Source organism: Hoplias malabaricus, chromosome 7, assembly GCF_029633855.1.
Source record: "Hoplias malabaricus isolate fHopMal1 chromosome 7, fHopMal1.hap1, whole genome shotgun sequence".
NCBI classification, from domain to species: domain Eukaryota; kingdom Metazoa; phylum Chordata; class Actinopteri; order Characiformes; family Erythrinidae; genus Hoplias; species Hoplias malabaricus.
The window spans coordinates 19,248,134-19,276,116 of NC_089806.1; the positions used below are offsets into that span (position 1 = coordinate 19,248,134).

The 27,983-nt window shown below is 38.4% G+C and overlaps 1 protein-coding gene across 2 annotated transcripts; it reads left to right on the forward strand.

Moving 5' to 3' along the window:
• On the forward strand, positions 1 to 27,983 carry prkchb (protein kinase C, eta, b). 2 transcript variants are annotated; one of them, XM_066676352.1, is made up of 14 exons: positions 1 to 639; positions 7,845 to 7,908; positions 8,052 to 8,208; positions 10,094 to 10,128; positions 10,311 to 10,390; positions 10,635 to 10,767; positions 11,172 to 11,305; positions 11,547 to 11,687; positions 13,042 to 13,215; positions 15,446 to 15,600; positions 20,328 to 20,466; positions 20,575 to 20,763; positions 25,369 to 25,515; positions 25,680 to 27,983. In XM_066676352.1, exons 1-14 carry the CDS (start codon positions 295 to 297, stop codon positions 25,818 to 25,820), a joined length of 2,034 nt encoding a protein of 677 aa, XP_066532449.1. In that variant the 5' UTR covers positions 1 to 294; the 3' UTR covers positions 25,821 to 27,983. The 2 variants fall into 2 exon arrangements, with proteins under 2 accessions (XP_066532449.1, XP_066532450.1); XM_066676353.1 differs by having other exon boundaries at positions 10,638 to 10,767.

Sequence of the window (27,983 nt, forward strand, 5' to 3'; positions counted from 1 at the left end):
GAGGTGGGATTTCCCGCGGAAGGTCTCTCTTGGTCTTTATCTTTTTGGGCGGTTCCGCTCAGTTTAGTGGAGCGACAAGGGAAGCGTCTTCGGTTAGCCGTCCTCGTTTAGTTTTGCTTTAGTTTACTTCAGAAACTTCTCGCTGGGTGTAGCCTCCCTCTCGGTTACTCACCGCTCCTCTTCTCTGTGGACATGAGCGCTGAAGCGTTGTCTCGCGTTGTTTCTTCTCGCAGTCTGCCACAGCGCGTCTGAGAGCGTCTCCGGCGGGACCCGGCCCCAGGACGCGGCTCAAACATGAAGTTCAACGGCTACCTGAGACTCCAGATCCGGGAGGCGGCGGATTTAAAGCCCACCACCTACTCCAAACGCCACATGTTCAACAAGAAGGTGCAACTGTTGGACCCCTACATAGTGGTGAAAGTGGACGACTTTAAAGTGGGACAGACGGACACCAAGCAGAAGACCGACAGACCCGTATTCAACGAAGAGTTCTGCCCCTACGTGTCTGATGCCATGGAGCTCGAGATCACCGTCTTCCACGACACTCCGATCGGTTACGACGACTTCGTGGCCAACTGCAGGATCCAGCTAGAGGACCTCCTCACGTCTTCCAGCACGAGACAGTCTTTTGAAGGATGGGTGAGGATTCATTTTCATTTTCGGGGCCAGGGTCATCTATTGTTCTTTTGTTCTCAGCCCTATTCCTCGGATACCTCCTGAACAGCATATTTTGGATCTCTCTAACCCCAAATCGCCTGATCTATCTCATCAGTTCATTAACAAGCGCTTTCTGAGCTCGAGTGGGTTTCTTCAAGCAGGAAAACATAGTTTTGAAAGACAGGAGGCAGCTCAGTCAGAATTGGATTCATAATCACCATTGTTAATTGCAAGTGTGGCATGGAACAAGGAAGACACGTTCACAGACTAATTTCAATATTTTAACTAAAGAAAATAAGTACAAATAAAACAATTAGAGGTGGCACGATGGCACAGTAAATAGTGTTGCAGTCACACAGCTCCAGGGAGCTGGGGGTTCTGTGTTCGAGTCCTCCTCCCGCGGTCCAAAAACCACACGTTGATAGGTGGATTGGTGATTCAAAATGTCCTTAGGTGTGAGTGTGTGAGTGAATGTGTGTCGCCCTGTGAAGGACTGGAGACTCTCCGGGGTGTGTTCTCACTTTGCATGCAGTGATTCCTGGTAGGCTCCGGACTTGAAGTGGACAAGCAGTTATAAACAATGAAGGAATGAATATAATTATACAATATTAACACTGAAAGGCAGCATGCGTGAGCCTGGTCTAGATTTAACATTAGCAGGGTTGAACAGAACCTTCTTTGGAGGTCCAAGACCATGCAGACTTAGGAAAGAATTATTATTACAATATTACACATATTTTGAATATAAAAATTAAATCCAACCACAAAAATACAATATTATGAAGTTTAATAGCCATAATAAATAAGAGAGATGGAGCTATAAGGCAGTTATTATACTTTGTAATGTTTGTTAACCCCCTACATCTACCCCCACTCCACCATGTCTTAGTCATTAAACCTGAGTTTGAAATGGGCTTTGGTGGCTGAGGTGATCCCAGTTTACTTCAATTTTTTTGTTTCTCCATAGTTTACACTCTTACTGTTTTGAACATGACATGTCACAATCAGAAAACACAGGTAGGCACACTGCTTGTTCTCAATGGTAAATACAGTATGAGCTCCCAACACCACCTTTCTAATACAATCAAAATTGATATGTTTCTTTACAATAATCAATAATAATTTCACATCAGATAACGCTGAAAGAATTTTCTTCTCAAAGTGACCGTAATTAAAAATTCGAACATTCTCTCACTCTTTTGTCATTTTATTGTAACTGATATTGTAAAATACATAAAAGCTATCACAAAGGCTATCATCAAAATCATGCTCTTGAAATCGTCTAAACCAAAACTCTCACATACTTTTTGATACAATATTATCCCCATCACCGCGGCCCTGAAATGGAGAAGCCATATTATCCCCATGAACAGAACAAATCAATGCACTCTTGCTGTTTTTTCCTTAATGGAATTCATAACGAATGCAGTGACAAATCAATTCTGCTCACTTGCCATTCTCAAATGTCTTAATTTTTTTTGTTAAATCAAATGAAAATGGTCATTTTAAATACTTCACCTCAGTTACCCAAACAATGACAAAAAAGGCGGGAAAATGTTTGAATTTTGAATTACAGTTATACATTACACATAAAGAAAGGCTTTAAAACCTAATAGTTTTTAATATTGTCTGTTTTTTTTTTTTTGGTTTTTTTACAATTTTTACAAGGACTACTTGGTCCTTGAGTTATCTGTTATCTTTTGGATTATACAAGTGTCTAAATAAGACAATGGTCTCCAAAAATTCAAACTCTGCTAGAAATCTGAGACTAAAATAATGTTTTAATATTTCAACTAAAACAACACTGATATAATATACAATTACATGTACAGTGGAACTCTCACAATACAAAATCACAGTATAACGTATTTCCGTATAGTATATGATTACTGCATCACTGCACGTGGACAAGTAGCAAAATGAGTGAACAGTGTGAAACCTTAAACGTTTATTTGTGCACTGTTGAGCTGTTGTTTCTTATAGACCTCTGTGTCAGCTTCCTTTTTGAGGGTCCTCATACGTTTCTGCATTAGCTAGGCTTTGCACAAAACCACACACTGCAACCCACTTTGTGTCATGGAAACTTCTCTGTGTGCTGTGAGGTATCATTCTCACTTTGGCTGATTTACCTGTGTATTCAAATGTTTTATAAAGTCACAGCATAAGCTCTATTGTGCCCTCTTAACATCATCAGTGTTTATAAATCAATCAATCAATCAATCAATCAATCATATAATTCCAAACATTTTACATTTTAAATTAATTTTAAGAAGTTTTTTTAGGATTTTTAATCCATTTGTTAATATCTTTTTTTAAATGATTTTCAGAAAAAATTGAGATACATGACTTTTTGTTTTTGATGCTCTCCATGTGGCCCTGGCTAATTCATCAGCAGTTAACACAGGAAACAGTCATTTAAATTGATTGACTTTTTTAGATGGTGCGCCATCCAAAAATAAACGTTCTGAGATGGCTAAAGGGACTGGTGGGTGTACAAAGCAGACCAAGATATGCTCCTTGTTCAAGAAAGCACTTGTTCACTTTAGCTCATATGGTCTCTCTCTCTCTCTCTCTCTCTCTCTCTCTCTCTCTCTCTCTGTATGTTACTTATTGTTACCTATACAGAGATATTGAGAAATTGAACACTCATTGTCTATTTTATCATCTCCACTTGTCATATACAGTAGATTCATTCTGTATTTCTACAAACTGCACATTTATGGCCTCCTTTCATCATCAACTTCAGTGAGCAGGTATGATTCTGGAGGTGGATCATCAACTGGATTTTGATGGTGGATCATTAAGAGCAGGGTAAAGGGGCATAACAAAATATTACAGTCTGTATATATATATATATATAAATAATATTGTAGATTATATTTTATGGGTACCATAGCAAGTGCTCACCCGATCTGTGCACATAATACTCAGTGGATATTATTTAATTCAACACGTGTTTAAAGATGTTTGGTTTATTCTACACTCATTTACAATGAGAAGGTCAGTGTGGTATGGCTTTCTCATTTCTTTACTGTCTGAGGTCACAGACTGTTATCATCGCAGGAGGCATGCCACTCAACTGATCTGACTGGATTCCTGTTCTTACACCCTATCTCCGCCTCAACTCACAAAACCACATGGTTTTCAATCCAGAGCACCATAGAAACCATAACCAGTGAATCAGCAGAATGGAAGCAACACTGAAGTTAAATAAAATTTCAAGAATTAATTCTTGAGTATTATGAAAACTAAAAGAAGCAAACCTGAATTTTTTTTCTCCAAAAACACGCCTTCTTGTTTTATTTGTAAAGGTAGTTATATTTAAATAGTGGTATTTTGTGTATATTTGTGCCTTACCCTTCTCTGTGTGAGGCAGCAGTGGCCGGGGGTTACCCATAATCTGTGGGTGGCACGGTGGCACAGCAGGTAGTGACCAGGGACCTGGAGGTTGTGGGTTTGAGACCTGTTCCAGGTGACTGTTTGTGAGGAGTTTGGTGTGTTCTCCCTGTGTCCACGTGGGTTTCCTCCGGGTGGATTGGCGACTCAAAATGTCCATAGATGTGAGTGTGTGGGTGAATGTATGAGTGTTTGTCACCCTGTGAAGGACTGGCGTCCCCTCCAGGTTGGGTTGCTGTCTTGCGCCCAATGATTCCGGGTAGGCTCTGGACCCACAGTGATCCTGAACTGGATAAGCGGTTACAGATAATGAATGAATGAAAGTTCTCTCTCTGATCTTCAAACAATTCCCTCAAAATTAAAGCAAGTAAATACATATACAAAACAATACAAGACCTTGAGAGTGCTCCATGGAAGTGATTACACTTCTGCGTTTAGGTTCAGTTATCAGAGAATGACGCTTTATAACAGTGTTATAAATAGAACACATTTGTCACTTCAGTTTAAGGCCTCTTGTGTCAATACAGCATCATTTTCTTTATAAATAGCTGATCTGATGTCATCTTGTGAATATAGACATGAGCTCGTCATGAATACTGAAGCATTACTTTTTAAAATCAGTCAGATGCAAAGGGTGTAGTGTTCATGTTCAAATGTATTACACTGTTGTTTTGCTGTTTTCCTGAATGAAAGTAGATATCTTAAAAAAAACACACACATTCTTCATACCAGTATGCTTAATGTGCTCAGTGTGCTTAATGTCTTGGTGGGACCAGAGCCTACCTGGAATCATTGGGCGCAAGGCAGGAATACACCCTGGAGGGGGGCGCCAGTCCTTCACAGGGCAACACACACACTCACACATTCACGCCTACGGACACTTTTTAAGTCGCCAATCCACCTACTAATGTGTGTTTTTAAACATGCAGTTGTCTGGATCTGCTACAGTTTCTATATGATTCTGTGAATTTTACTATGTTTATTCTTGTGTTTTGGCAGCCATGTGCTCTTTTTGCCCCTGTCTGTCTTCTATAACCATGCCCTGCACCTGTGAGCTGTCAGAGTCATGTGACTGGGCTCACAGGTGTTTCCTATCGTGTCCTGTTATTAAAGTTCAGTGTTTACAGTCTTAGTTTGTCATGTATATTCAGGTCTTTAGGTCCTTCTTTCGATTCTCTAGATTTCTCCTTGTAGCTTATGTATTTTCTATGTTTATTAAACTTTACCACCTCAGCAAATGCTTCCAGCCTCTCATCTCCGGCAGTTCAATTGTGGCAGCCATATTTAAGATTATTCCTGTCAGAGGATGGGTTGACAGTATGATATTTGTTTAACTGACACTGCAGTTATAAGTGAACAGTTTTTGGTGGGGTTTCTTTGGTTCGACTACCAAATCAGTTTCCTCAAAACAGAGAAATTACACATTTTTATGTGTCACGAAAAGAAATTGGTTGCATTCTTCCACTCTCACCTTCTTCCATCTGAATTATTTGAGCTATGCTGGTCTTCCACATTTAGTGTAAATTCAAAAAATAATAAACAGCAACATTGTGACCACATCTGCTTGTGGATAAATGATTACTGTTGATTTACAGCAATTGGCCATACATATTAAAATGTTAACGTCATATGGTAAATATACGTTTTTCAGGTGTATATTGTGGTGTGCTGTTGAAGCAGAACTTAATAGTTGGTATTTTTATGGTAACTTCTTCACAATTGCCATAGAAATGATGTAAATATTACACCCAAAATGTCTGACAGTGTGGAGGCATCCTTTTTGGTTTCACTTAATTTCTCTTCTTAGGATTTACACTGCACACTCTGATGATCATATGTAATGGCCTCATTCCACTTTGCATGCTTTGTTTTGGAATGTGCCCTGTCAAAGGTAGAGTCATACGAGCTGCTGTGGAATTTGTATCTGATGTAGTCTAGGAGGGGATAATGTCAGTCACTGGGCAACTGAACCGGCTCATCCAGTTTTCACCTTATCCCCATCTTACTAGGTATTCTCCAATACTCTTATACAAATTAAAATGCTAAAACAATGCTAAAAACAAATATGACATTTTAAGCACACTTAACGCTAAATTGGGCCATGGTCAGTGCAGTGCTGGAAATGTTATTTTTTCCCTTTCCTCCCTTGAGCGTCTCTTTTAGACTACACTAGAATATGTTATAAATAAGTGACCACATCCTACCAGTGGGGAACTCCTCAGGCCCTCGAGGCCTTTAGAAAAAAGCCTAATGAATGCCATGAAAAAATGTTTATTATTTTAAAAACATCATTATTACTTATATAATATTATATATAAGTATAAAATATAAATATTACTTAAATAAATAATGATAATATAATTATCATGCATGTACTTAAACTTCACAAGTGTTGCAATACTACTCTTTGTTGATAGTTTTATTTAATTTTGTTACATATAACAACTTTATTTTGTTATATTTTTAATTTTACCATGTCATCTAGGGTGGTAAGAACCTTAGGATCTGTAGCTAGTTTAAAAGCAGTTGCTAACAATAATAATGGCATTACTATGGAATCTCGAATGTGTTGGACCAAGTTCTTGTGAAAACAAAAATGCCACTTCCAGGGCTTCCTTGAATTCCTAAGTGTTACTGTCTGTAAACATGAGCCCTAGGCTAATCAGCACATTTCAGTCAGATGCCAGAGATCTTTACATGAGCAGTCTCTTTAAATGACAAGCTTTTGTTACAAGCAATTTGAAAACATCTTTATACTGGTTTTTAAAAAGTATTAAATACAATATAAGAATTTAAATTATGGTCATATGTGCAAATTCAGTGACTGTAATTCTCATGCATTTGTAAGGAAAAACAGAAGAGCAACTGAGTTCAGTGTTGCACAAGCTATAACAGGCCTGAATGCCTTACTACTACTCTGACATTGTCTAGTGGTTCTATGAAGATTGTGAGGGGCACACTGTTTGCAAGTTCTAAAGCACACAATGTTCTGATAAATTGTGGAATATGTGACAAAATGAAGGCAAAGAATTTCCAATTGTCTTTCCAGTCACCAGATTTGAACTGAGATAAATGTAAACACAAATGTACTATAAAACTACTGGGACAATTAGGTTAAAAATATTGTTTCTATTCTCATTTTCCCCTGGATTACACCCTAGGAAATTAAAAGGCACATTTTCACACTTTTGTTGTATATTTAATGGTAAATGTGAGTTACAAAACAACAGATTGACCCAATGCATTTGGCATCCAGTACATCCAGCACTTCAAACATCATAGCTACAGTAGCAGTGCCTCACTTTAGGGACATATAATGATTTAAGGTGCATCTTTTTGCTTGGACCTTTGGGTACAATTTATCTGTGAAATGTATCTAGCTTTTACGTGCAAATGCTGTGTGTAGAAATGTGAGGTGCCACAACAGGACTCACAGGAAATGAAGCTTTGGCCTCATGACCTCTTTTTGGATTGCTTCTTTTGCTTTTGTTCAGTAGCTGTTGAACCAGCTTCTGATGTTTGTAGACTCAGATCGTATGCATTTCAATTTGTAAGCTGACTTCTAAGTACTTTTATGGATAGTTAAATAATAAGGGATAATAATATTATGCAGCAAGTAAAGCAAAGAACAGACATGATTAGCCAAATCCAAATGAGAGCCAAAGAGGATTCTTTACCTTTTCCTATGGAGTTTAGACTAAAAAGTAATTTCTCAAACAGAGAACTAGAAAAAACACTCAACATGAAAATGTCTGGTAATGTGATTTATTGTGTTGCCTTTGTGTCCTCAGGTTAATCTGGAGCCTGAGGGCCGTGTCAACATTTACATTTCTCTGACTGGTTCCTTCACTGATGGTAAGTTACTGTGGGTTTGTCTTTTTTGCCTTTTTACTTCATCAAAGCTCTATTTCATAATTGCCATAATGAATTTTCCTTTCCTTATCTGTTCATGAAAAACCTGGGATGTTCTCTCTCCAACACTGTGTCATTGATCTCAGATGAATCCCTTGCAAATGGATGGAAGGCCCATAAGCAGTTAACCAGGAAAAGACAGAGGGCTTTAAAGAGGAAGGTGCACCAAGTCAACGGACACAAGTTCATGGCCACCTTTTTAAAACAGCCTACATTTTGCTGCCACTGCAAGAACTTCATTTGGTAATGATATCACAGAGGCTGAAACACACATTGTATCTATTTCTTTGTGAGTCATCATTCACAAGGCTACACAATTTTATGACAGCTGACATAAACATATAAACAACTATAAAGAATGTCATTTGTGTAATTTCAGTAAGTATCTGTTTTCATAACATTTTATGGGGTGATATTGTTATGACAATAGATGCTTGTTGCAATAAGGCTTTATAGATGTTTATGGTGATTTATATTGGTTGTCATAAAAGGCTTATGTAGGTGTCATGAAGTCTTAAGAACAGTGAAGTGTAATCATACTGGATAATAATGTGAGGGAGCTATAGTCACTGCTGTAGTCTTGCTATGGCATTCATCCACAGTGTATGATCTTCCATTTGGGACCTGAATTTGAATCCCAGTGATATTCCTATGGTCCTCTGTGGCCAGGCCAGTTGGACAGGAGTATGCTTGATCACGCACGGTGGCGCACCAGGTAGTGTCGCAGTCACACAGCTCCAGGGACCTGGAGGTTGTGGGTTCGATTCTCGCTCCGGGTGACTGTCTGTGAGGAGTTGGTGTGTTCTCCCCCGTGTCCATGTGGGTTTCCTCCTGGTGCTCCGGTTTCCTCACACAGTTCAAAAACACACGTTGGTAGGTGTGTTTCCGTAGGTATGAATATCCGTAGGTGTGAATGTGTGTGTGTGTGTGTGTTGCCCTGTGAAGGACTGGCGCCCCCTCCAGGGTGTATTCCCGCCTTGTGCCCAATGATTCCAGGTAGGCTCTGGACCCACCGCGACCCTGAATTGGATAAGCGGTTACAGATAATGAATGAATGAATGAATGTTCATATTTGTTTGATTGCCATATTTTATCAATCCATAAAAAGGGAGATCATTGTTAGTCAATCACAGACAGGTCTTTGTTGCCAGGATCAGATTAAAAATAATAAATGTATAACTACATGTAAAATATAAGAATGGCTGTACATTTAAAAAATGTGACTATAATGAACAACCAAATGTTAATAGGAAGGGGGCATCAGTTAAAAAGTATACAGGTTAATGTTAAAGCTTTGATCACTGAACATTTTGGTTCAAGTCTGATCAGGAAGTATATGAAACTAATCCCATTACATTTGCCTTTCTGTAAACCATGACTATATGGGGGTTGTACTAAGCTTTAAATCACGTTAGTGCTAAGCTGTAAGTTACACTAATACTTACTTATTTTGCCTTTTAGCCCATAGCTCCCAAAGCATCTTTTCCACTATCCTGTTTGTGTCGATATAAACACAACAACGTAAATGAAAGGAGAACTGGATATTAGTAATATTGTGTGATGGTAGGAAAATTGAAAACACATTAAAAAAAAAATTTAAAAATCACATTATAAACCTACCTGAAGGTAAGCTGCATATATGTAGCTCTCATCAGAGTTATCTCTTACCCAGCTGTATGGTGTATGTATATACATTTTTATAAGACTATTACAAACGGATTAACTTGTTTAGTTTTGGTTAATTTGCATTTGTTTATAAACTGGTTACAAAAATTCTGAGGCTTGAGATATTTTGCGTTCTCATTTCCTCTTACAGCTCCTACATATTATTAGATATTATTGATGTTATAATTTATTGGTTTATCATATTATCTTTGATTGATTGTATTTATTTAAGCATTTCAAGTTTCTAAAACAAAGATCATTCTTCACCCATTAAAAGAGAGGCATGCTATGCTATGATGACAGTATTGCTCCACTATTTCCTGATTGTTTATTGTTTTCCTAATAATTAGCTTTGCCCCAGGGCAAAGGGTGTACCCGTTCTTATTTTATAGTGGTGGTTTTCTGTATTGAAACTCACTGTATGTTTAGAACTGATGAATGCATTTGTCTTATGTCTCCTCAGGGGATTAATTGGAAAGCAGGGTTACCAATGTCAAGGTAAATATTTGTTTATTTGTTTGTTTATTTTTTAATTTATAGTGTTTTGCTTTCTGTTTAGTTTGTGGAGATTCCTGAATTATTCTGAAAGCAATTAGATATTAAAATATTTCTTAATTTATAATACTGTATAGTTTAATGCTACATAGATACTTTTTCACTAGTGTATTGGATTATTTCAGTGTGCACCTGTGTGGTCCATAAGAGATGCCACCATCTGGTTGTGAGTGAATGTCCACGGATGAAGAACCCAGAAAGTGAGGTATGCTTAATTTTATTTTTTTTTTTTGCTAGTAGTTTGCTAATGTGTTTTATTGTGGGAACTGATTGTTTAATTTGGTCTTAGTTTCTTAGTATTTCACATTTTAAATATTGACGAGCATACTGGATAACATTATAGCTGTTATCTGACAGGGTTTAATCTGACAGGGTAACAGAGAGCTGGTGTATTTTATTGGTTTTAATCTGACAGTGAAAATATGCCAGTATAATCCCCCCTTTTCCAGCAGGGCCCAAGCCAAGGCTTCAGCATCAACATACCTCACAAGTTCAAAGTGCACAATTATAAAGTGCCCACTTACTGTAATCACTGTGGATCACTGCTCTATGGGCTGGTGAAACAGGGACTCCACTGCAAAGGTAACAACAACCGATATATCACACGTATCTACATTATTATTAGTGATTACATCCATCAGATTTATAGGATATTGGTGGAAAAATGAATACAACATGAAATATCATAACATTGCAGTGTAACATGTACTGCAAAGTTGGTATAATGAAATGAAAATTAGTCTAATAACTGTGATTGTTAGAATTCAAATGGGATTGGTATATGTATGTTTTATTTTGGTGCATTTTTAAAATGTCCATACTACAGATTTCTCACAATTCAAAGGACATCATTGTGTTCAAATAATGTAGAAAGATAAAAAAAAACATGTAAAAATACTGTGTGTTATCTGTCTCTATTTAGTTATTTACTATAAATACTCTGAAGCGCTGGCAGTGTTTGTAATATATGTATGTGATTTGTTTAGGTTGTAAGATGAATATACATATTCGCTGTGAGGAAAACGTAGCCCCCAACTGTGGGGTCAACAGTGCAGAGCTGGCAAGCAAGTTAGCGGAGATTGGTCTACAGGCTGGCCGACTGTCCAAAAGGTGCTCTCAGGTACAGACAGCTGAGTGTAAGATTATCAAACATTTTATGTGCCTACAGTTTAGCCGCCCCGGTCATCTGAGGTTTTGTTGACTTTCTAAGTGAAAGCAGTAATAAATAGTAATAAATCAAGTCATGAAACGAGAGATATTCATACTTTAATATATGACTGTGGAGACAGAACATCACAGGTAGCAAAGCCACTCAGCTACTAATATGTAATGTGTGGAAATGTGTGTTCCTTGTTGCATAGACAAGTCTCTCCAGTATAAAATCCCAAAGTGCCAGTATTAAGAGTGAAGGGATCCCTGAGTTGACTGAAGAGGACTGTGTGAAGGTGGGATTAGAGGACTTCACATTCTTACAGGTGCTGGGAAAAGGCAGCTTTGGCAAGGTATGTCTCATTAATATTACAGACATTATTATTCTGACATCATACTTCATACTTACACATGTAATCCTGTCAATGTTTTTCATAAAGTTGGGCAGACCCTTACTTTATACTAAAGCAAACAAGATAGTGATTTAATAACATACTATTAAAGGAATACTTCAGTGTTTTCTAAACAGCTGCATCTGTAACATGTACCCGAATAGCACAGACAATAGTTTTGTGTTTTCTGTCCCAATGAAATAACAGAAAACCTGTTGACTGCTTGACCTGTCAATGGGCAAATGCTGAAGCAGTTTCTCTTTGAATGATAAAAAATGTATGACTTTGAAGGTTTACTGTTCAGTTCTGATGTGCATCAAAATCCTAGTCCATGATTAAAAGATTGTATACAAATTATTCAGATGATAGTTAATAAATAAAGAATGGAATTGTCATCTAAACAAAACCACAATTTTTAAAGTAGATCCTTTTTTTTTTTTTAAATAGATCCTTTTTCCTTCGGCCCCACTCATTCCTGTAGTTATCTTGATGATGATCTTTACACTTATATAGCGCCTTTCTAGACACCCAAGGACGCTTTACAATCCACACTGCTCAGAACGCTCAATCCACACACACTGGTGAGAAGCGGCAGCCAAACGCGCACAGCGTACTCTCAACCAGGAACGACCGTCCACCTGGAGGACTGCATCGGGCACTAGGGTTTAACCCAGGATAGAGCGTCAATCCATATCTGGGCTCACACATACAGACATTCATTCACACACCAGGACAGTTATTAGAGAAGCCAATTCACCTACCCCCATGTTTTTGGACTGTGGGAGGAAACCGGAGCCCCCGGAGGAAACCCACGCAGACACAGGGAGAACATGGAAACTCCACCCAGATGGGACTTGAACCCAAGATCCCAGCGCTGGGAGGCGAACGTGCTAACCAGTAAGCCACCGTGCCGCATCTTCATTGTTGTTAGTGATGTGGCCCACCACAGTTGTATCATCTGCAAAATTGGTAATGTGGTTGGTGCTGTAGGTAGGCACAGTCATGGGTCAGCAGGGTGAAAACTTACATACTGAACTCACACCCTTGTGTAGTCCCTGTGCTCAGCATGATGATCCTGGAGGTGTTGCCAACCCAAACGTTGTGTGGCCTGCCTGCAAGAAAGTCCAGCACCCATTTACAGTATTTCAGTTATTCTTTATGGAACTATGCCCACACATCACAACTGATTAAACATTATTTATTTGGTTTTAGATATTGTTGCTGTACTAAGAAAAACATGTACAGTGAAACCTTGGCTTACGAGTTTAATTCAGATATATACGCCCATAATTTAAAACCCATTTTGTATTTTCAGGTGATGCTGGCCCGTATGAACAGTGACGAAAAAGTGTTTGCTGTTAAGATACTGAAGAAAGATGTCATACTGCAGGACGACGATGTGGAGTCCACCATGATAGAGAAGAGAGTGTTATCACTTGCCCACCATCACCCATACCTCACCCACCTCTACTACTGTTTCCAGACAACTGTGAGTTTTCCTGAAGTTAAAGAAGACTTCCACAGATTTTTATCAAATATCTAAGTGCCCAGAGGATAATTTACTTGCTAAGAAGTTGCTTGTTGAAAACTCAGGTGACTTATCAGGCATTCTCCTAAAATTCCTTTAAGAGCATTAGACAAATAAGAGACATGATGTAGTTGTGTATCAGCTAAAATGATTATGGTTATTCACAGAAAGCTGAAGAGGTTCTTTGTCTTGAACGAGAGATATTTGAGATCCTGTTTTTAGCTCGATTGAATATAAATATAAGGGTTATTAACTCAGCAGCAACTCAGCATTTTCCCAGTGGAAGGCTTTACTGAAATCTCTAACGAAACCAAGAGACAATATGTGCAATTACTGGGATTTGTCTGAGAAAAAAAGGATTTTTTTTCCTTTAGGTTTCTTTGAGAGAGAAAAAGAGAATTGTTCTTTGATACTGATACTTTAGGTAGTGAAATAAAATGTAAACAAAGACATTTTGAGTGAATTTATACAAAATATTAAATTCTCAAGAAACTTATGTTTTTTTAAGTTCACAGTGGGTCACAGCCAAAGTGACTGGTGCCAGAAAACTGAAAAGTTTAATACCTCTGAACACTTTCCCTCTGAAATGTGTTACTTGAAATGGGAATGGAGGTGAATACACTGCCTGTTGCTTCAGTGCTATACATTAATACTGGAATAAATTTTTACATCAAACATATGTGGACTGATACCTGCAGGGCATTACATTGGACAAAAAATTACACAAAGGAGGCTTAATTTCTTAACACTTTTTACCTACTGAGATGTAAAATTTACTATTATAAACGTTTTTATAAACTCAGAAGACGCATACAGGTTCACTCATCATTTCTCATAGTAAATGACACATTAAGTAATCTGAAACAGCACAGATAAGTCGCCATTACCCACCTATGCGCAAATATAGAGCAACATTTTATTCTCTTTACATGCTTTTCGAAGTTCAGAGTTCTCCCCGTAGTGTAGATGCCTGAAAATCATTATTTTTTTCTTTTTATTAAAATTGTCACCATTAAGTTTGAATCAGTACGTTCCTCTACAGTGATGTTTTTCACATCAATCTGAACGACTTTTCAAATCTGCAGAAAGTTTGAATGCTTTGGAATTCCCCAAACTAAGGAAAATGTCAGAAGGAAAACTAAAAACTTCTGATGCCCTTTTCCACACTTTTCTGACAAAAGGATAGTTTGTTCCAACAAGACAATTTTGTCCTCCACTAGTTCCTGATACCTGTTTGCAGCTAAGTTCCTTATCGGCAGTCCTCAGTCTTTGTGTTTGCATTATTTTCCCATACGTAAAACCTCGAATGGCATGCGTTCTGTTGTACATTGAGTGAAAACGAAACCATCAGTAGAATACAGTGTTCAAACAGCAGATGGCAGCACATTACGTGTAATCATAGCAGGCTTACGAAACTTGCCTCTTGTGATTACCAGCAGGTTACCCGCTCAGCAGGCCTGTTCTAACCTGCTTACTCCAGGGAAGAGCTGTGAAACATACATAACCGATCTGATATTTACATATCACTTATGTGCTGTCAAATTGTGCAGTGCATCTTAAAGACTTTAGAATTGTAGATCCATGGCACCCTGAGAAAAACAAATACTGTGTGTGTTTCTAGAGGTTTCCATAAGATTTATAGTATTTCACAGTGTTAAATTTCCTCATGTGCACATACCAGGAACATAATAACACTGTCACTGTAAATGTATTAATAAAACATAAATTTCTGTCGTTGGTTTGTAAGACGAAAGATAAGGCAATCATGGCCCCTTTGATTCCTCAAGGCCTAGAAACTGAGCAAATGTGTGGGGGTTCTTTTCTAAATTTTTGCAAGTATCACCAAACTGTTATTTAGGTCATACTACCTTGGGTTACCTGTGTTTATTTACATATCATTCTGATATCTAATATTCTTGTCATGCTAATACAGTTTCTTGAGCCTGAGGACATGTAAGCAGTGGAAAATGATGACATATGGACATATGGTTTATTAGAAATTGCTGTCTTGCTCTTTCAGTTTTATATTGTGAGTTATACTGTAATTAAACACACACACACACACACACACACAAAAGAATATAAATGACCCTAATAAATCAATTAAACCTACAAATGGTGTCAGCATACTGGTTTATGAATGATTTGATTTAAATAATCTTGTGTTCCTGTCTTGATTTATCTCTTCTAGGATCGTTTGTTCTTTGTCATGGAATTTGTGAACGGCGGTGATCTTATGTTTCACATCCAAAAGTCTCGGCGTTTTGAGGAAACTCGAGCCCAGTTCTACGCTGCTGAGGTCACTTCTGCTCTAATTTTCCTCCACTCCAAAGGCATCATATACAGGTAGCGTCAACCACGTGTGGATAGTTCATGCAAACTATTAAACTATTCAACAAATCTTTTGATTCAAAAGATCTGTCTATAGCCTACCAGGGTCTAACATTAGGCTTGCCTGATTATAATGACTACACACTTCTATAATAACACTCAGTGATGTTCTGGTCATGGTCAGTTTTATTGTGGCTGAATCTCATTTTTTGAATTACAAAACATTGTAAATGTAAAGAGGCTGAAAAGATGTATTTTTACCACTGGTGAATTGGTAGTTCTAGTTACATAAAGCTGTCTTATATTAGCACCAGAGGCAGCTTGAAGAACTGTAAATACCAACCTGGAGCATTGACACTATAAGATCTTAGGTCTAACACTATATTTTGGGCTCATGGGGTCCTACAATTTTTACCATAGCCTAAAAGTTAGACCACATAAGACTTAACACACTTAGGCCAAATAGCGTGCTGGTCATCTCAGTAAGAACTGAGGGTGAAGGCACTGATCCAATTGTGTGAGCCTAAGGATAACACACCCACATGCTTGTGATACACAAAAATAGCAGTGACCTCGGTCCTGCACGCTCTACAGAAACTGTACCACCATAGAGTTGGAGCACTGGTTATCTGCACGGCAGTCAGAAAATATTTTCCATCAGCAGAGGTGTATGGTGTGTGGTAAAGATGTTTTTGCATCTTGGGTTGTATCATAGATAGCCAGCTCGTACCTTATCGGCTGAGGTTCTATTCTACTAGTTCACACAGGCGTTAGAAGAGGTGATAATTGGCATGCTTGCCATACACAAGTCTCCAGGCAACAGCAGTGGGAAACTATTATCTGACAGACCATCAAAGCCACGGGTTAAACCACCCTGAAAGTGAATTAGAAGTGGCATGTTGAACACAGTTGCTATTATGGAAATTTTATGGAAAAGTGTTAGCTGTGAAAGCCACTGATGCCAATAACATCTTATTTGAAGAGTGGCAGTCTCGAAATGAATGGCAGCTGTGCACCCACAGGATACTGGAGGAGCTATAGGGGAGCTATAAAGCTCATGGCAGGCATAGGGTTAAATACATTTTCTGTTTTTCACCCCTCATGTTGAAGAATGATTAACTTGTACTGAATGGTGGTTCTGGCTGGAAAAGCCTGTCTCTGACTTTTTCACAGTACTTTATTTTACAGTTACTTATTTATTGGCACCAACTTCTCTGCTGGGCCATTTCTGCAATAATCTTAACTTGTTGGTACTTGTATTTCTCTATCAGTCAACCAAATGCCAAGCCCATTTTCCCCCCTCACAAATTGTACGTCACAAGTTTATTCACTGCATCTAGTGTTTTGTCTGGATACGTTTTGTTTGCACTTGCCTTTGCCTAATGTTTCAGATGATACAGCTACTGCCCAACCCCCCAGAAAGTTCCTTCCCGTAGTTGAGCAAACTAAACTTCCTGGCTCTGTCGCCTCTGTCACATGACCTGCCTTAGCCTGCACAAACATTTAAGTTCATTCAAGCAAGCCAAGACAAACCGAATCTAAGCAGTTACCATGCCATTGTTTCTGAATGTATTTGAGAGCCCCTTCTATTTATGATCGTTCCAGGAGGGATTTTTCTGGAATGTCTCAGAAACCTACTTTAGCACCCAGTCATTTATGGCTGGACAGCCTATGTTATGGGCAATTTTACTGGCTCAGGCCTAATAATTGCTGTGGCACCCTGTGAAGTCTCTCTGTGAATGTGCTTTGCTTTGTTTTCATGCAGGCAGGGTGTAAAAGTGTGTATTTGTGAATGTGTGAATGTTGGATCATTTGTTGTTTGTTGCTGACGTCACAGTAGAGCTTGCTTCCAGTGCTTTGTAGTGTGGAACCACGCTTATGTAAGCTGTTTACCCAAACTATTGGCCAGGGCCAGAGAAGAGGAGGAGAGAAGTGTGAACAAGCATGTCCCTACATTTAACTACTGTTGTTAATTTTGACCCACTTTCACTTGCCTTCCACACTGCCTTGCATGTTCACATAATGTAATAATTGGACATTGCATAAACAGTGACAATCTAATAGTCTGAAACTGCAGCTATTGTTCAAGACCATCTGCGTCATCTTGCTGACCCATAATCTTTGATTAGTAGCAGAGGCAATTTAATACAGTGCTAATCTGCTTCTAATCTAATCTGTGGAGAGTTGTCCTCCCAGTCTTCTGGTCTGCTCTATTTACAGTCCCATAATGGCTTTATTATCCTTTCACCAGCCCCCTCAGGTTTGAGGCTGGAGCAGGGTGTATTTAAAGGAGCACTTAAGTCTGCTAATGTGGCTAGCATACAGGGAGCTCTCGGAAGGCCCTGGGAATCATCTTATTTGGATAATGTTAATGGTTTGAGGTTTGTAACAAGAAAACACATCCGGAGCACTTCATTAAACCTGCTGCTGGACAGTGAAGAAAAAGACACATCCTCAGCTAAATCCCACTCCCAAAAACAGCCCCATCTTACACATGCTACATGTTTACATGACAGCCCCAGTGGTAGAGAACAAATACCAACACCCACAGTGTTGCTTTATTTTTCTTTAAACCTTACATCCCTCAGATCCTCTGAATTAGGAGTTGAAAAATAGACTACATGTAAGCTAACAAGCTAACATAGCAACATGTTACACTGTGGTAATTTAGTAACATTAGCAATAGTAGACTGTATTTTAAGAAGCTAGTTTATAAACTTCCTTTCATGCTGTGTCATCTTAGTGTACTGGAACACTGTCTTGCTTGTAGCATGTAGTACTATTAGTATTTTGACTATTAAACATCTCTGTAAGTCAGAAGATTTAGTGACACACTTAAATATATAAAAATCATGCTGGGTGAGTTTGGAACATTTTTGTTGTGATTAGAGCACTCAAAGCATTTATCCCATCTTTTCATATAGACATTCTGCTTAGACTAAGAGTACCAAATATAGACAAGACTACAGGATTATGCACAATGTCAAAGGTCTGCTTCTCAAGTTCTCAACAGATATTCTAGTTCCAGGATCACATCTGGCCTCTGTGGAATTAGGATCATATTAACTGGACACTGCTGTGGCATTCTCGGTGATATATTTCTTTAAATAGAAATGGGTTATTGATCTGTCAGACTGTTCCACTGTGGGTAATGGCCTTGAGCACAAGGTAACTCTGCTGCAGTCTCAAAGGCCCAGCTGTTTGTGAACTGTTCAGGAGATACTATTGAATGGTTTTTTTTTTGAGGAAGTTGAAATTGTGAAATTGGTTTTACACCTGTCAGTTGGTTAGACAGTAACTAGAAAAATGCTGATTTTCATGCAACTTTACCAGTTTACTGTCTAGTTTGCGGTTAATGCTCAGGGTACTGAATATGCCACGCAGTGTGTGGCAAAGCCAACTCTTCCACTGTACGCGTGAGAGAGTGCATGTATTTGCTGGCACTGAAGTCTTGTGGCTTTTCTCTCTTTTTCCATCTGTGTAGCTGCCTCCCCTCCCTGCTTTTAGAGTATTCCAGTCACAGGCGAGTCTGGGATATCATCAAAGTAATGAGGTACTTGGTGTGTGTTTAGCATCTGCTTAAATTAGGCTTCCAGCTCTGGTTTTCTGTGACATCATGTGGATGCTGCTGCTCATGTGTATCACTCTGTGTCAGAATTACCCTTGAGCCTTCATCCCTTTGGTGGAATTTCATCAATCACTTTGCTACAGGATCAATATTGCTCCTCCTCGTGACTTGACTCTCTATTCAGTTGGAGTAAAAATAAAACACAGTATATATTTTCTCTGTATACTGTAGAACAGTGGTTCCCAAAGTTGTGGACACAGAGCTATTGCAGAGGGGGGTCCAGCAAGGCAAATGAATGAGGCATATTTGAGCACTGCTATCACTGTGTGTATACTGAGGGCTCATGTATAGTCTACAAAAGCAGGCCATTGCAGAAAACATTTGGGTACCTCAGCAGTAGATTAAGAGGAAATGAGTCATATTACTTAACAATTTCATCATGGCTCAGTTCTGCTGTCCTTTTACACTGTATTTTAAAGTAAATAAAAGAGAAATTGGTGTCTGTGCAAAATGGTACCAGAAATCATGTGCTTTACTGAAGTATAAAATATAAATTGTTCAGTGTAAAACACTTACATTCCATTTGCTGCACATCACATTATTTCTTTGAGCAAGTATCATTACTGAAGTTTTATTCTAGTTATACCTTGTCTATAGGGTGCCATTTAATTCTCTCAGTTACAAAATTTATTTAGCTTTTAATCATTTAAATGTCAAAAATTGAATAATGCTGTATCCATTCTAACACTGGAGAGTTCTGGAGAATGACAGTTAGGCTTAAAAGTAAGCCAACACCTAGAGTCTGAGTACTGCCTGAGCACTGAGTACATCAGTAATTAATTGAATTTTTCAAAAGTGGGAAAAATATTGCAGAATTTTCTATTCTGCTTTATACTTCTAAATCTATGGAAATCATGTAACGTATGGGTAAACCATTTGTGCTGACACAAGTGATATTGGTTGGTGTTATATGAGTTCTTGTTATAATCATTCTGCATCAAATATTTGACTACATCAAATATGGTCAGTGAGTGTAAATCAACCAGCATGACTTCATAATTAGTTTCAGTCACAATTTGTTTTTGAATGTTGTGTAATCAACTACTATTGTAGTAATTTTCAGTTAGCAGAACGTCTAAAATGACTACTATCCTTTGTGTATATGATGATACAGGGACCTGAAGCTGGACAACGTGCTTTTGGATAAAGATGGTCATTGCAAATTGGCAGACTTTGGCATGTGCAAGGAAGGAATCCTTAATGGAGTGAGAACTGGCACTTTCTGTGGGACACCAGACTACATTGCACCGGAGGTAGTCACATTCCTAATGATTTGGACAACACATGCCAGATTTGGAATGTATACATGAATAATGTGAATTGCTATTGCATTATATCCCCCTTCTGTTTCCATCTCTCAGATCATCCAGGAGGAACAATACAGTGTGTCTGTGGACTGGTGGGCTATGGGGGTGCTTCTGTATGAGATGCTGTCTGGGCACGCTCCATTCGAGGCAGAGACAGAAGACGAGCTTTTTGAGTGTATCCTCAGAGAAGAAGTGATCTATTCAGCCTGGCTCAGCAATGAGGCTGAAGACATTCTTAAAGGGGTGAGCTGAACTCCTTGTCTTCATACCATTTACATATCCTGCAAATAAACTGATTATCTTCAATTTCAGTGTTTTACACTTTATCTTTGGTTTAGTAAATGCATATAGCTAATGTGAATGTTTGTGATATACAGCAATAACATTAGTAATGGACCACATTATATATTTAAAGACTAATAAGTTATACAATATTAAATATCAGGAAAAAAGGAAACATATTTAAGAGAAACTACTAAGCCTCCAGCATTTAGTATAATATCATGTCTATCAGGACTACATTTGTCCACTCCTTTTGTGCAGCTTAAAAAGGAGAAAAGGAAGTGTAGCTGTTATGCAAGTCTTTACTAAGAATGGGAAATAGACCAAAAAAAAAAAAAAAAACTCCAGATCTGCACTTTTAAATAAGTTTTAGAGTATGATAAAACTAAATAATGTAGGGCTTGTAACCGGAAAGTTGCCCGTTTATCCCCAAAGCCGGCAGGTCATGACTGAAGTGCTGCTCCCTGGGCACTAGCCACTGCTCCAGGCTTGTGTGCTCACTGCCCCCTTGTGTTCACTCCTGTGTAAATGTGTGTTTCACTGCACGGATTAGGTTAGAACAAATTCCTGTATACAAGCTCAGTGGCCAATAAAGTGAATCAAATTTTAATTCATTATTGATTTGTGAAAAAGGCACCAATAAAAGGTAGAAAAAGAAGAAAGATGTATAAAAGCCAATATATTATATGGTTTTACTGTCAATCATTTTTAAATATAATATTCTCTTAAATGTGTGATATGTCTGCAATATCTGTTAACCTGGTGTTATATATTGGTTGGTAGGCGGATAAACTAATGCTACATAGATATAAACAAGATAGCATGGTGTTGCGTTTGAAAGTGGGTGTACAAAAGAAGGATTAGAATTTGAGTCGGCTGCCTCAAAAACAACATGTCTAAACTTGGGTGTTTTTCATCTGAGGAACTACCAGTACAACTAGGTCAAATGTAGCATGAATCATATAATCTACGTCTGAAAGCCTTGCTTAGAGGAAGAACCTTGATGTCATTCCCAGCATCTGCTTCTTCAGTGTAAACACCAAAAAGCAAAACTCTATACCTTCTCCTTTTTTACATTTACACTGTGTAGTTGTATGACATTATACCTGTACTCATTCATCTCGTGTGTCTTGCAATGGGGCATATAAACCAAGTAGTGCATGTGACTGTAACAAAAGCTATGATATAATTAATAGCTATTTCTTGTGGTTCTAAAAAGCAAAATATACCTGCATTTGCAATCTGTGCTTAGTATAAAAATAACAAGCCCTTGCTATATTTCCATAACAGGCCTGCCTGTGTAATGGAATTCATGTAGCTGTCTTTGGTATGGACATCGTTTAGCAGTCACCACTAAAGTGTTTTGTCTATTACTGCGGCTTTTGGCTCTACCTCGAATCATTGGACACAAGTCAGGAACACGCTCTGGACAGGTTCACAGGGCATCACAACATCACACACTCCTATGGACACTATTTGAATAGCCAGTCTACCAACAGAAATGTGGAGCACCCAGAATAAACCCACACAGACATCGGGAAAACAAACCAAACGTCTCACAGTGACCCAAGGCAAGGTTTGAACCCACAAACCCAGAGCTGGGTTAGAGCAACACCATGTGTTGCACCACCATGCCGTCCCAGTTTTTAAGACCCTATCTGTGTTAGAATGTGTTTCCATCCATTCACCTAGAAATTAAATGTCATTTGACAAGGGGAATTCCAAATGTTGTGTATGGCTATTAGTAAAAACCATTCTGAATTCAGTGGTTTTGTGATGTCACAAATCCATCACACATCCTTTTATATCCATCTATTCAGCCAACAGAAGTGTAGTCTGCTGTGCAGTCAGTTAAAAGGAATCTTTCTGCTCAGACTGTCGTTGAATGAGGCACAATGTAGAGCAGTAGAGCGAATGTCATTTAAATTTATCAGTTTAAAAATATTGAAGAGCTTGGTAAATACTTTTATATTAACCTTTTGTACTTCTGAAAACTAAATTATGGCTTTGTAAAATCATACATATCAAAGTGTAGTTACAAGAAATTGTAAGAACGGGGGCTGGCAAAGATTAGTTTAAATGAAAAAGTGCTGTAGCCTTTGCCCCCTGCATAACCAGGTTAAAGAGTGGTAAACAGTATTATAAGGCCTTGTGTGGGCAATGTAAACAACTTGCTGCAGATTGTAGGGCATTAACCAGCTGCTACAGCATGCTGGGGGCTCTTATATAAGCAGTCTGTCCTAAGCATGAGGGTGCAAACAGCGTAGCCAGATTCTAGCTTAGATATTAAAACCTAGAGAGCCCTAGCTGCTGCCTCAGCTTCTAGTGCACTGAGTCAAAAAGCCTATACTATATTCTCCCGGACTGACCTTATTACGTAAGCCAGCAAAGACCCCTCAGGCAGGCCTCAGGCTGCTGATTGGACAGGCCAGGGGAGGGGAAATAATCCATGTGGCTTTGGACTTGACTCTGCAGCTCAGGCCTTGTTTTGACAGATCCGTGCTGTGTCATGCTATTTGAGCCAATTAGGGAAGGGCACAATGTAGGAAAGTACAGGCAAGGACAGTTATTGGATTTCCTGCTAGCACGCCATTGGAGCTATGCATTGATTGATGTGATAGTTTGCTAGTTTGTAGCATTGTGAGATATTCTGAAGGACGTTTGCAAATTTCATTTGTTTGTGAAGGAATATACATTTAGTGATTCAGTGCATTTTAACTCCAGTAAGTGTCTCTGTGGATTAACCCCTGCACCATGTGACTGTATTCAGATCTGGCAGTGGAGAAGAGGTTTATGTTTCACTTTGCAGTTCACTGAAGGATATATGCTCAATTTGTGCTCTGCATATATCCGTGTGCAGATAATATTGTCAGAAAAAGCTAGGTTGATTCCAGCTTCACAGTATCTTGACTTTAGTTCCTTGTGTATTAAAGCATAAAAAGCCTCTAAGACAAGGTGAAGCCACCTTTAGATGTCACATGTGCCAGTGCAACATGATACTTAGGGTGTGACCCAAGAAACTGGCACACAGGACAGAGAATAAAGCTCCCTGCAAAATATACCTTGCAGAGGGAACACCTAAAATACTCTAACTACCTGTTAGAGCAGATAAATACCACGATAGCTAGGAACTCAATCACTCCGGCCACTCAGTAAACAGTCATTTTCCCTATCAGTACAATGCGTTAGATTCCATTTCATCCTAAACCACATGTGAAAGAGTTGCCATTGTCCTCTTCTCTACCATTTAGAGCTGTGAATGAGATGAGCCTCCCTGCCTTTTTTGTTCTGTGTCTAGGGGCATTTAAAGACATGGTTCCTAATCTTCTAGCTAGCACAATGCTTAGGTGTTTGACCCACGTTTGACCCCTGTTACTGATCTTCCCCCTCGTAAAAAGTCAATTGACCCCTGCTGCTGTCTACAAACAGGTCTGTAAAGTGGCAGGAAATGCCTCAGAAATGAAGGAAGCTACCGACTTTACTGAGTTCTTCATATTTTTCCTCATAGATGTTATTCACATTAATCATTTATATTAGGTGTGCAAACAGGTTTTAAAGCATATTTTGTGTAATGTTTAACTCTATTTTTGTCTCTTTAAAGATGGTGATTTCAATGTTAGTGCTCATAAACCTAGATCATTAATACTTTAATTTTTTTTTGTTTGTTTTTTAAATAATCGACAGTTAAATAGTTTACAGCATATATAAAATCATAAAAAAGCAGGCAAATTATTTAATTTTGAATTTCAAATAGGGCGGCATGGTGGTGCAGCAGGTAGTGTCTCAGTCACACAGCTCCAGAGACCTGGAGGTTGTGGGTTTGATTCGCGCTCCGGGTGACTGTCTGTGAGGAGTTGGTGTCTTTCTCCCCGTGTCCGCGTGGGTTTCCTCCTGGTGCTCCGGTTTCCTCAAACTGTCCAAAAACACACGTTGGTAGGTGGATTGGCGACTCAAAAGTGTCCGTAGGTGTGAGTGTGTGAGTGAATGTGTGTGTGTGTGTGTGTGTGTGTGTGTGTGTGTTGCCCTGTAAAGGACTGGCACCCCCTCCAGGGTGTATTCCTGCATTGCGCCCAATGATTCCAGGTAGGCTCTGGACCCACCGCGACCCTGAACTGGATAAGCGGTTACAGATAATGAATGAATGAATTTGAAATATATTTTATAAAAAAGCAATTTAAAATCTTGTAACACCTGTTTTAGATAAACATACGCTTACATATCACAGATCTCCAAAGAAAAACATGCATCTCCTTTTTTGTTGCTTTTAGTTTCCTTACATCATTTGAATACATCATTTGTCTGAAATGTCATGATGAACGGACCAATAGAAACGCTCAAAAATACATGGAATATAATCTTTTTAAACTTTTGTTCAAATTTAAGCTTTTTTCTTTCTCTTGTAGCGTTACTTTTTTCAAGATATATGCTTTTCCTTGGACAGACACAATATACAGTGTTACACAAGTTTATTTGACTTTTCACCAGTAGAAAGCAGCCTTTTGGCACTTCCAAACATGAATTGACCTCAATAGCATGAGGACTCATGCCCATTGTTTTTCCCTCCAGTTCCTGACCAAAGACCCTACAATTCGTCTGGGCTGTATAGAGAGGACAGGAGGGGAGAAAGCAGTCACTTCTCATCCATTCTTCAAAGAAATAGACTGGGAGAAACTAGAGAAACGAGAACTGGAACCCCCCTTCAAACCACGAATAGTAAGCCAACTTAGCTTACAATTAAGTGGTTCCTGTTACTTCATTAAGCTCTAATTGTGTTATTGATCTCCAGATATTGCACACTGATATACTGATATACTGCTGACTGGACTGAAATGTCTCAGTGTTTTGTGTTTAATACCTTAACTTTTCCTGCTTTACAGAAATCTTCAGAGGATGTGAACAATTTTGACCCTGACTTTACCCAAGAGGAGCCCACCCTCACCCCCATTGAAGAAGCCCTTATCCCTCTCAACCAAGCAGACTTTAAATACTTCTCATATGTGGCTCCCGAGTGCAGATAACAATGATAAATAATATTGCTTATTATTTATCCCTGACTTCTTAGGACCAAACATGAACAAATGTACACATGCTACTTGCCTTAAAGCCTTACTGAACTCTGACAGTAAGGGTTCATGAATCTTGCTTAAATACAGATGTGCTCACTGCTTGCTCACAGCTGGCTTGTGATATAGAGAAGTATTTCCAAAACTTGAGGAGACCAGTATTTCCCAATCTCACTTCTGGAATACTCCATTCAGCACTGTGGTTCTCAGTTCTAGTCTTTGGGACATATGCCATCTCTGCTTTAACACATCTGATACTACTTTGTGCATCCCTCCCATTTAGTTACTAATGGGAGTTTAAATCTCTTTAAACTGTTCAATTTGATTTATTTCACTTAGGACTGATGGAATCCTAGTTATTCCAGACTAAAGGGCCTGTATGTTAAATGTTCTTCAGGTTTAGAAAATTTGTGGTTTATATACTGAAAATAAGTTTGTTTGTTTTTTTGCATGGAAATTTTACTCTATTTATGCCACAGAATACAACAGGGATACACATACATTCAAATACATGAAGATTATTAAAGTGTACATATATATAGGAGAAACAACAGCATGTTTTTTTATGTTTAAAATAAAATTATTTTCCATATGACCTTTAACTGCATAATTACACAGTAACTCCTGTCAATTTGACATAAACTACTTTGAAACTAAGTTGAAATGTTAGTAGTATACACTCTCAGAAAAAAAGATATGGTAGAGATAAATTATTGGTCTCTAAAGGTACAAACAATGTAAATGTACCTTTTAAGGTACAGCAGTGCTCTTAAAGTACAATACACAGCAAATTCACCAGTGTTAAATCAACACCATTAGTGTAAAAATGTTAACTTGTCAACACTCACAGTGTTAATTTAACACTAATAGTGTTGATTTAACACAGGTGAATTTGCTGTGTACATTCTCTAGAAGGAGAGGTGAATATCTGTAAGATTTCATTATAGGACTGTGTGATATATATAAAAACATAATATGAGTCTTGGAGATCAGATGTGACATATGAAATCAACACAATTTTAAAATCTACAATTAATATAGAATAAGGTACAATTGTTCCCTAATTAAAGGTACTGAAAAGTTCCCTTGAGGGTACGACCACAGTGACAATTTTTCTGACAGTGTAGACTCCATACAAAGTGATATGGTTTAAATAGTGAGTTATCTCTTCAGGGTTTCGGTCTAGTTCTTTATAAGCCAGGAATGGCCGACATGGAATAGGATTGCATATGATTGAGAATGACCAGTTTAGTGTCAAGACAGAGCACGTCTGATTCAGCACACATAGGGCTTAATAATGCTAAACTGTGCAGTGTTTTCCAAGACTGTTGCTGGGAAACACAGACTAAGAACAAAGCAAGAACTGTGACGCTGTTCCCTAGAGTTCGTGCATAAGGAGTGTAAATTGCCGGCAGTGAATATTGCACATGTGGCTATTTTTCATGCCTATGTGTCCATAAAACCACCAATACATATTTATTTACATATTGGTGTGTACTGGGAGAGATGAGATTAAGGTAGCTTTGATCTATCTGCTATGCTTTAGATTAAAACACATAAGCAACCCTTGTCCATTTGTCGATAAATGTATTACAGAAGCTGATGCCCTGTGTTTTCTTGTGTTTATATTTAACTGTGTTTACTGACGAATGGATCATAGAGTGTGCCGTGTTTCAGCTCTTTCATTTGGATGTTCTGTCACAAAAGGCATGGCATGAAAAGAGCTTACTTCAAACTGACTGGCAACATTACACAGTATGTACTAATTTGTCAAGCTTTAAAGCATCGGCATGAGAAGCACATATCATTTCCTCTGGTTCTCTGAATTATTGAACACACATGCTTAACCCGACACAGATGATAGCATGAATTTTTCAGGACAGTGATTAAAAAGCATCTCATTTACACCTCAAAACAACAACAGAACCATATTCATTTTCTGCACTTAAGTTAGGAGGCATGCAAGCCTGTCATAAATCTTTAAACTCAATTGTCAATCACGACATTGCATTACAAACTGATCGGAAGTGGAATTGGAAAGGGTTCGGTGGTCATTCTATTATTATTCTTGTATTTATTATAAAAACGAATGTGAATTTTGTCTAAATAAATATTTCT

Bases quoted from the DNA above. Each gene is read 5' to 3' on its own strand.
- prkchb (XM_066676352.1), top strand. From the start codon at position 295: ATGAAGTTCAACGGCTACCTGAGACTCCAGATCCGGGAGGCGGCGGAT. The intron at 10,129-10,310 runs GTAAATATTTGT...GGATTATTTCAG, and splicing joins GCAGGGTTACCAATGTCAAG to TGTGCACCTGTGTGGTCCAT. The intron at 11,688-13,041 runs GTATGTCTCATT...TTGTATTTTCAG, and splicing joins GAAAAGGCAGCTTTGGCAAG to GTGATGCTGGCCCGTATGAA.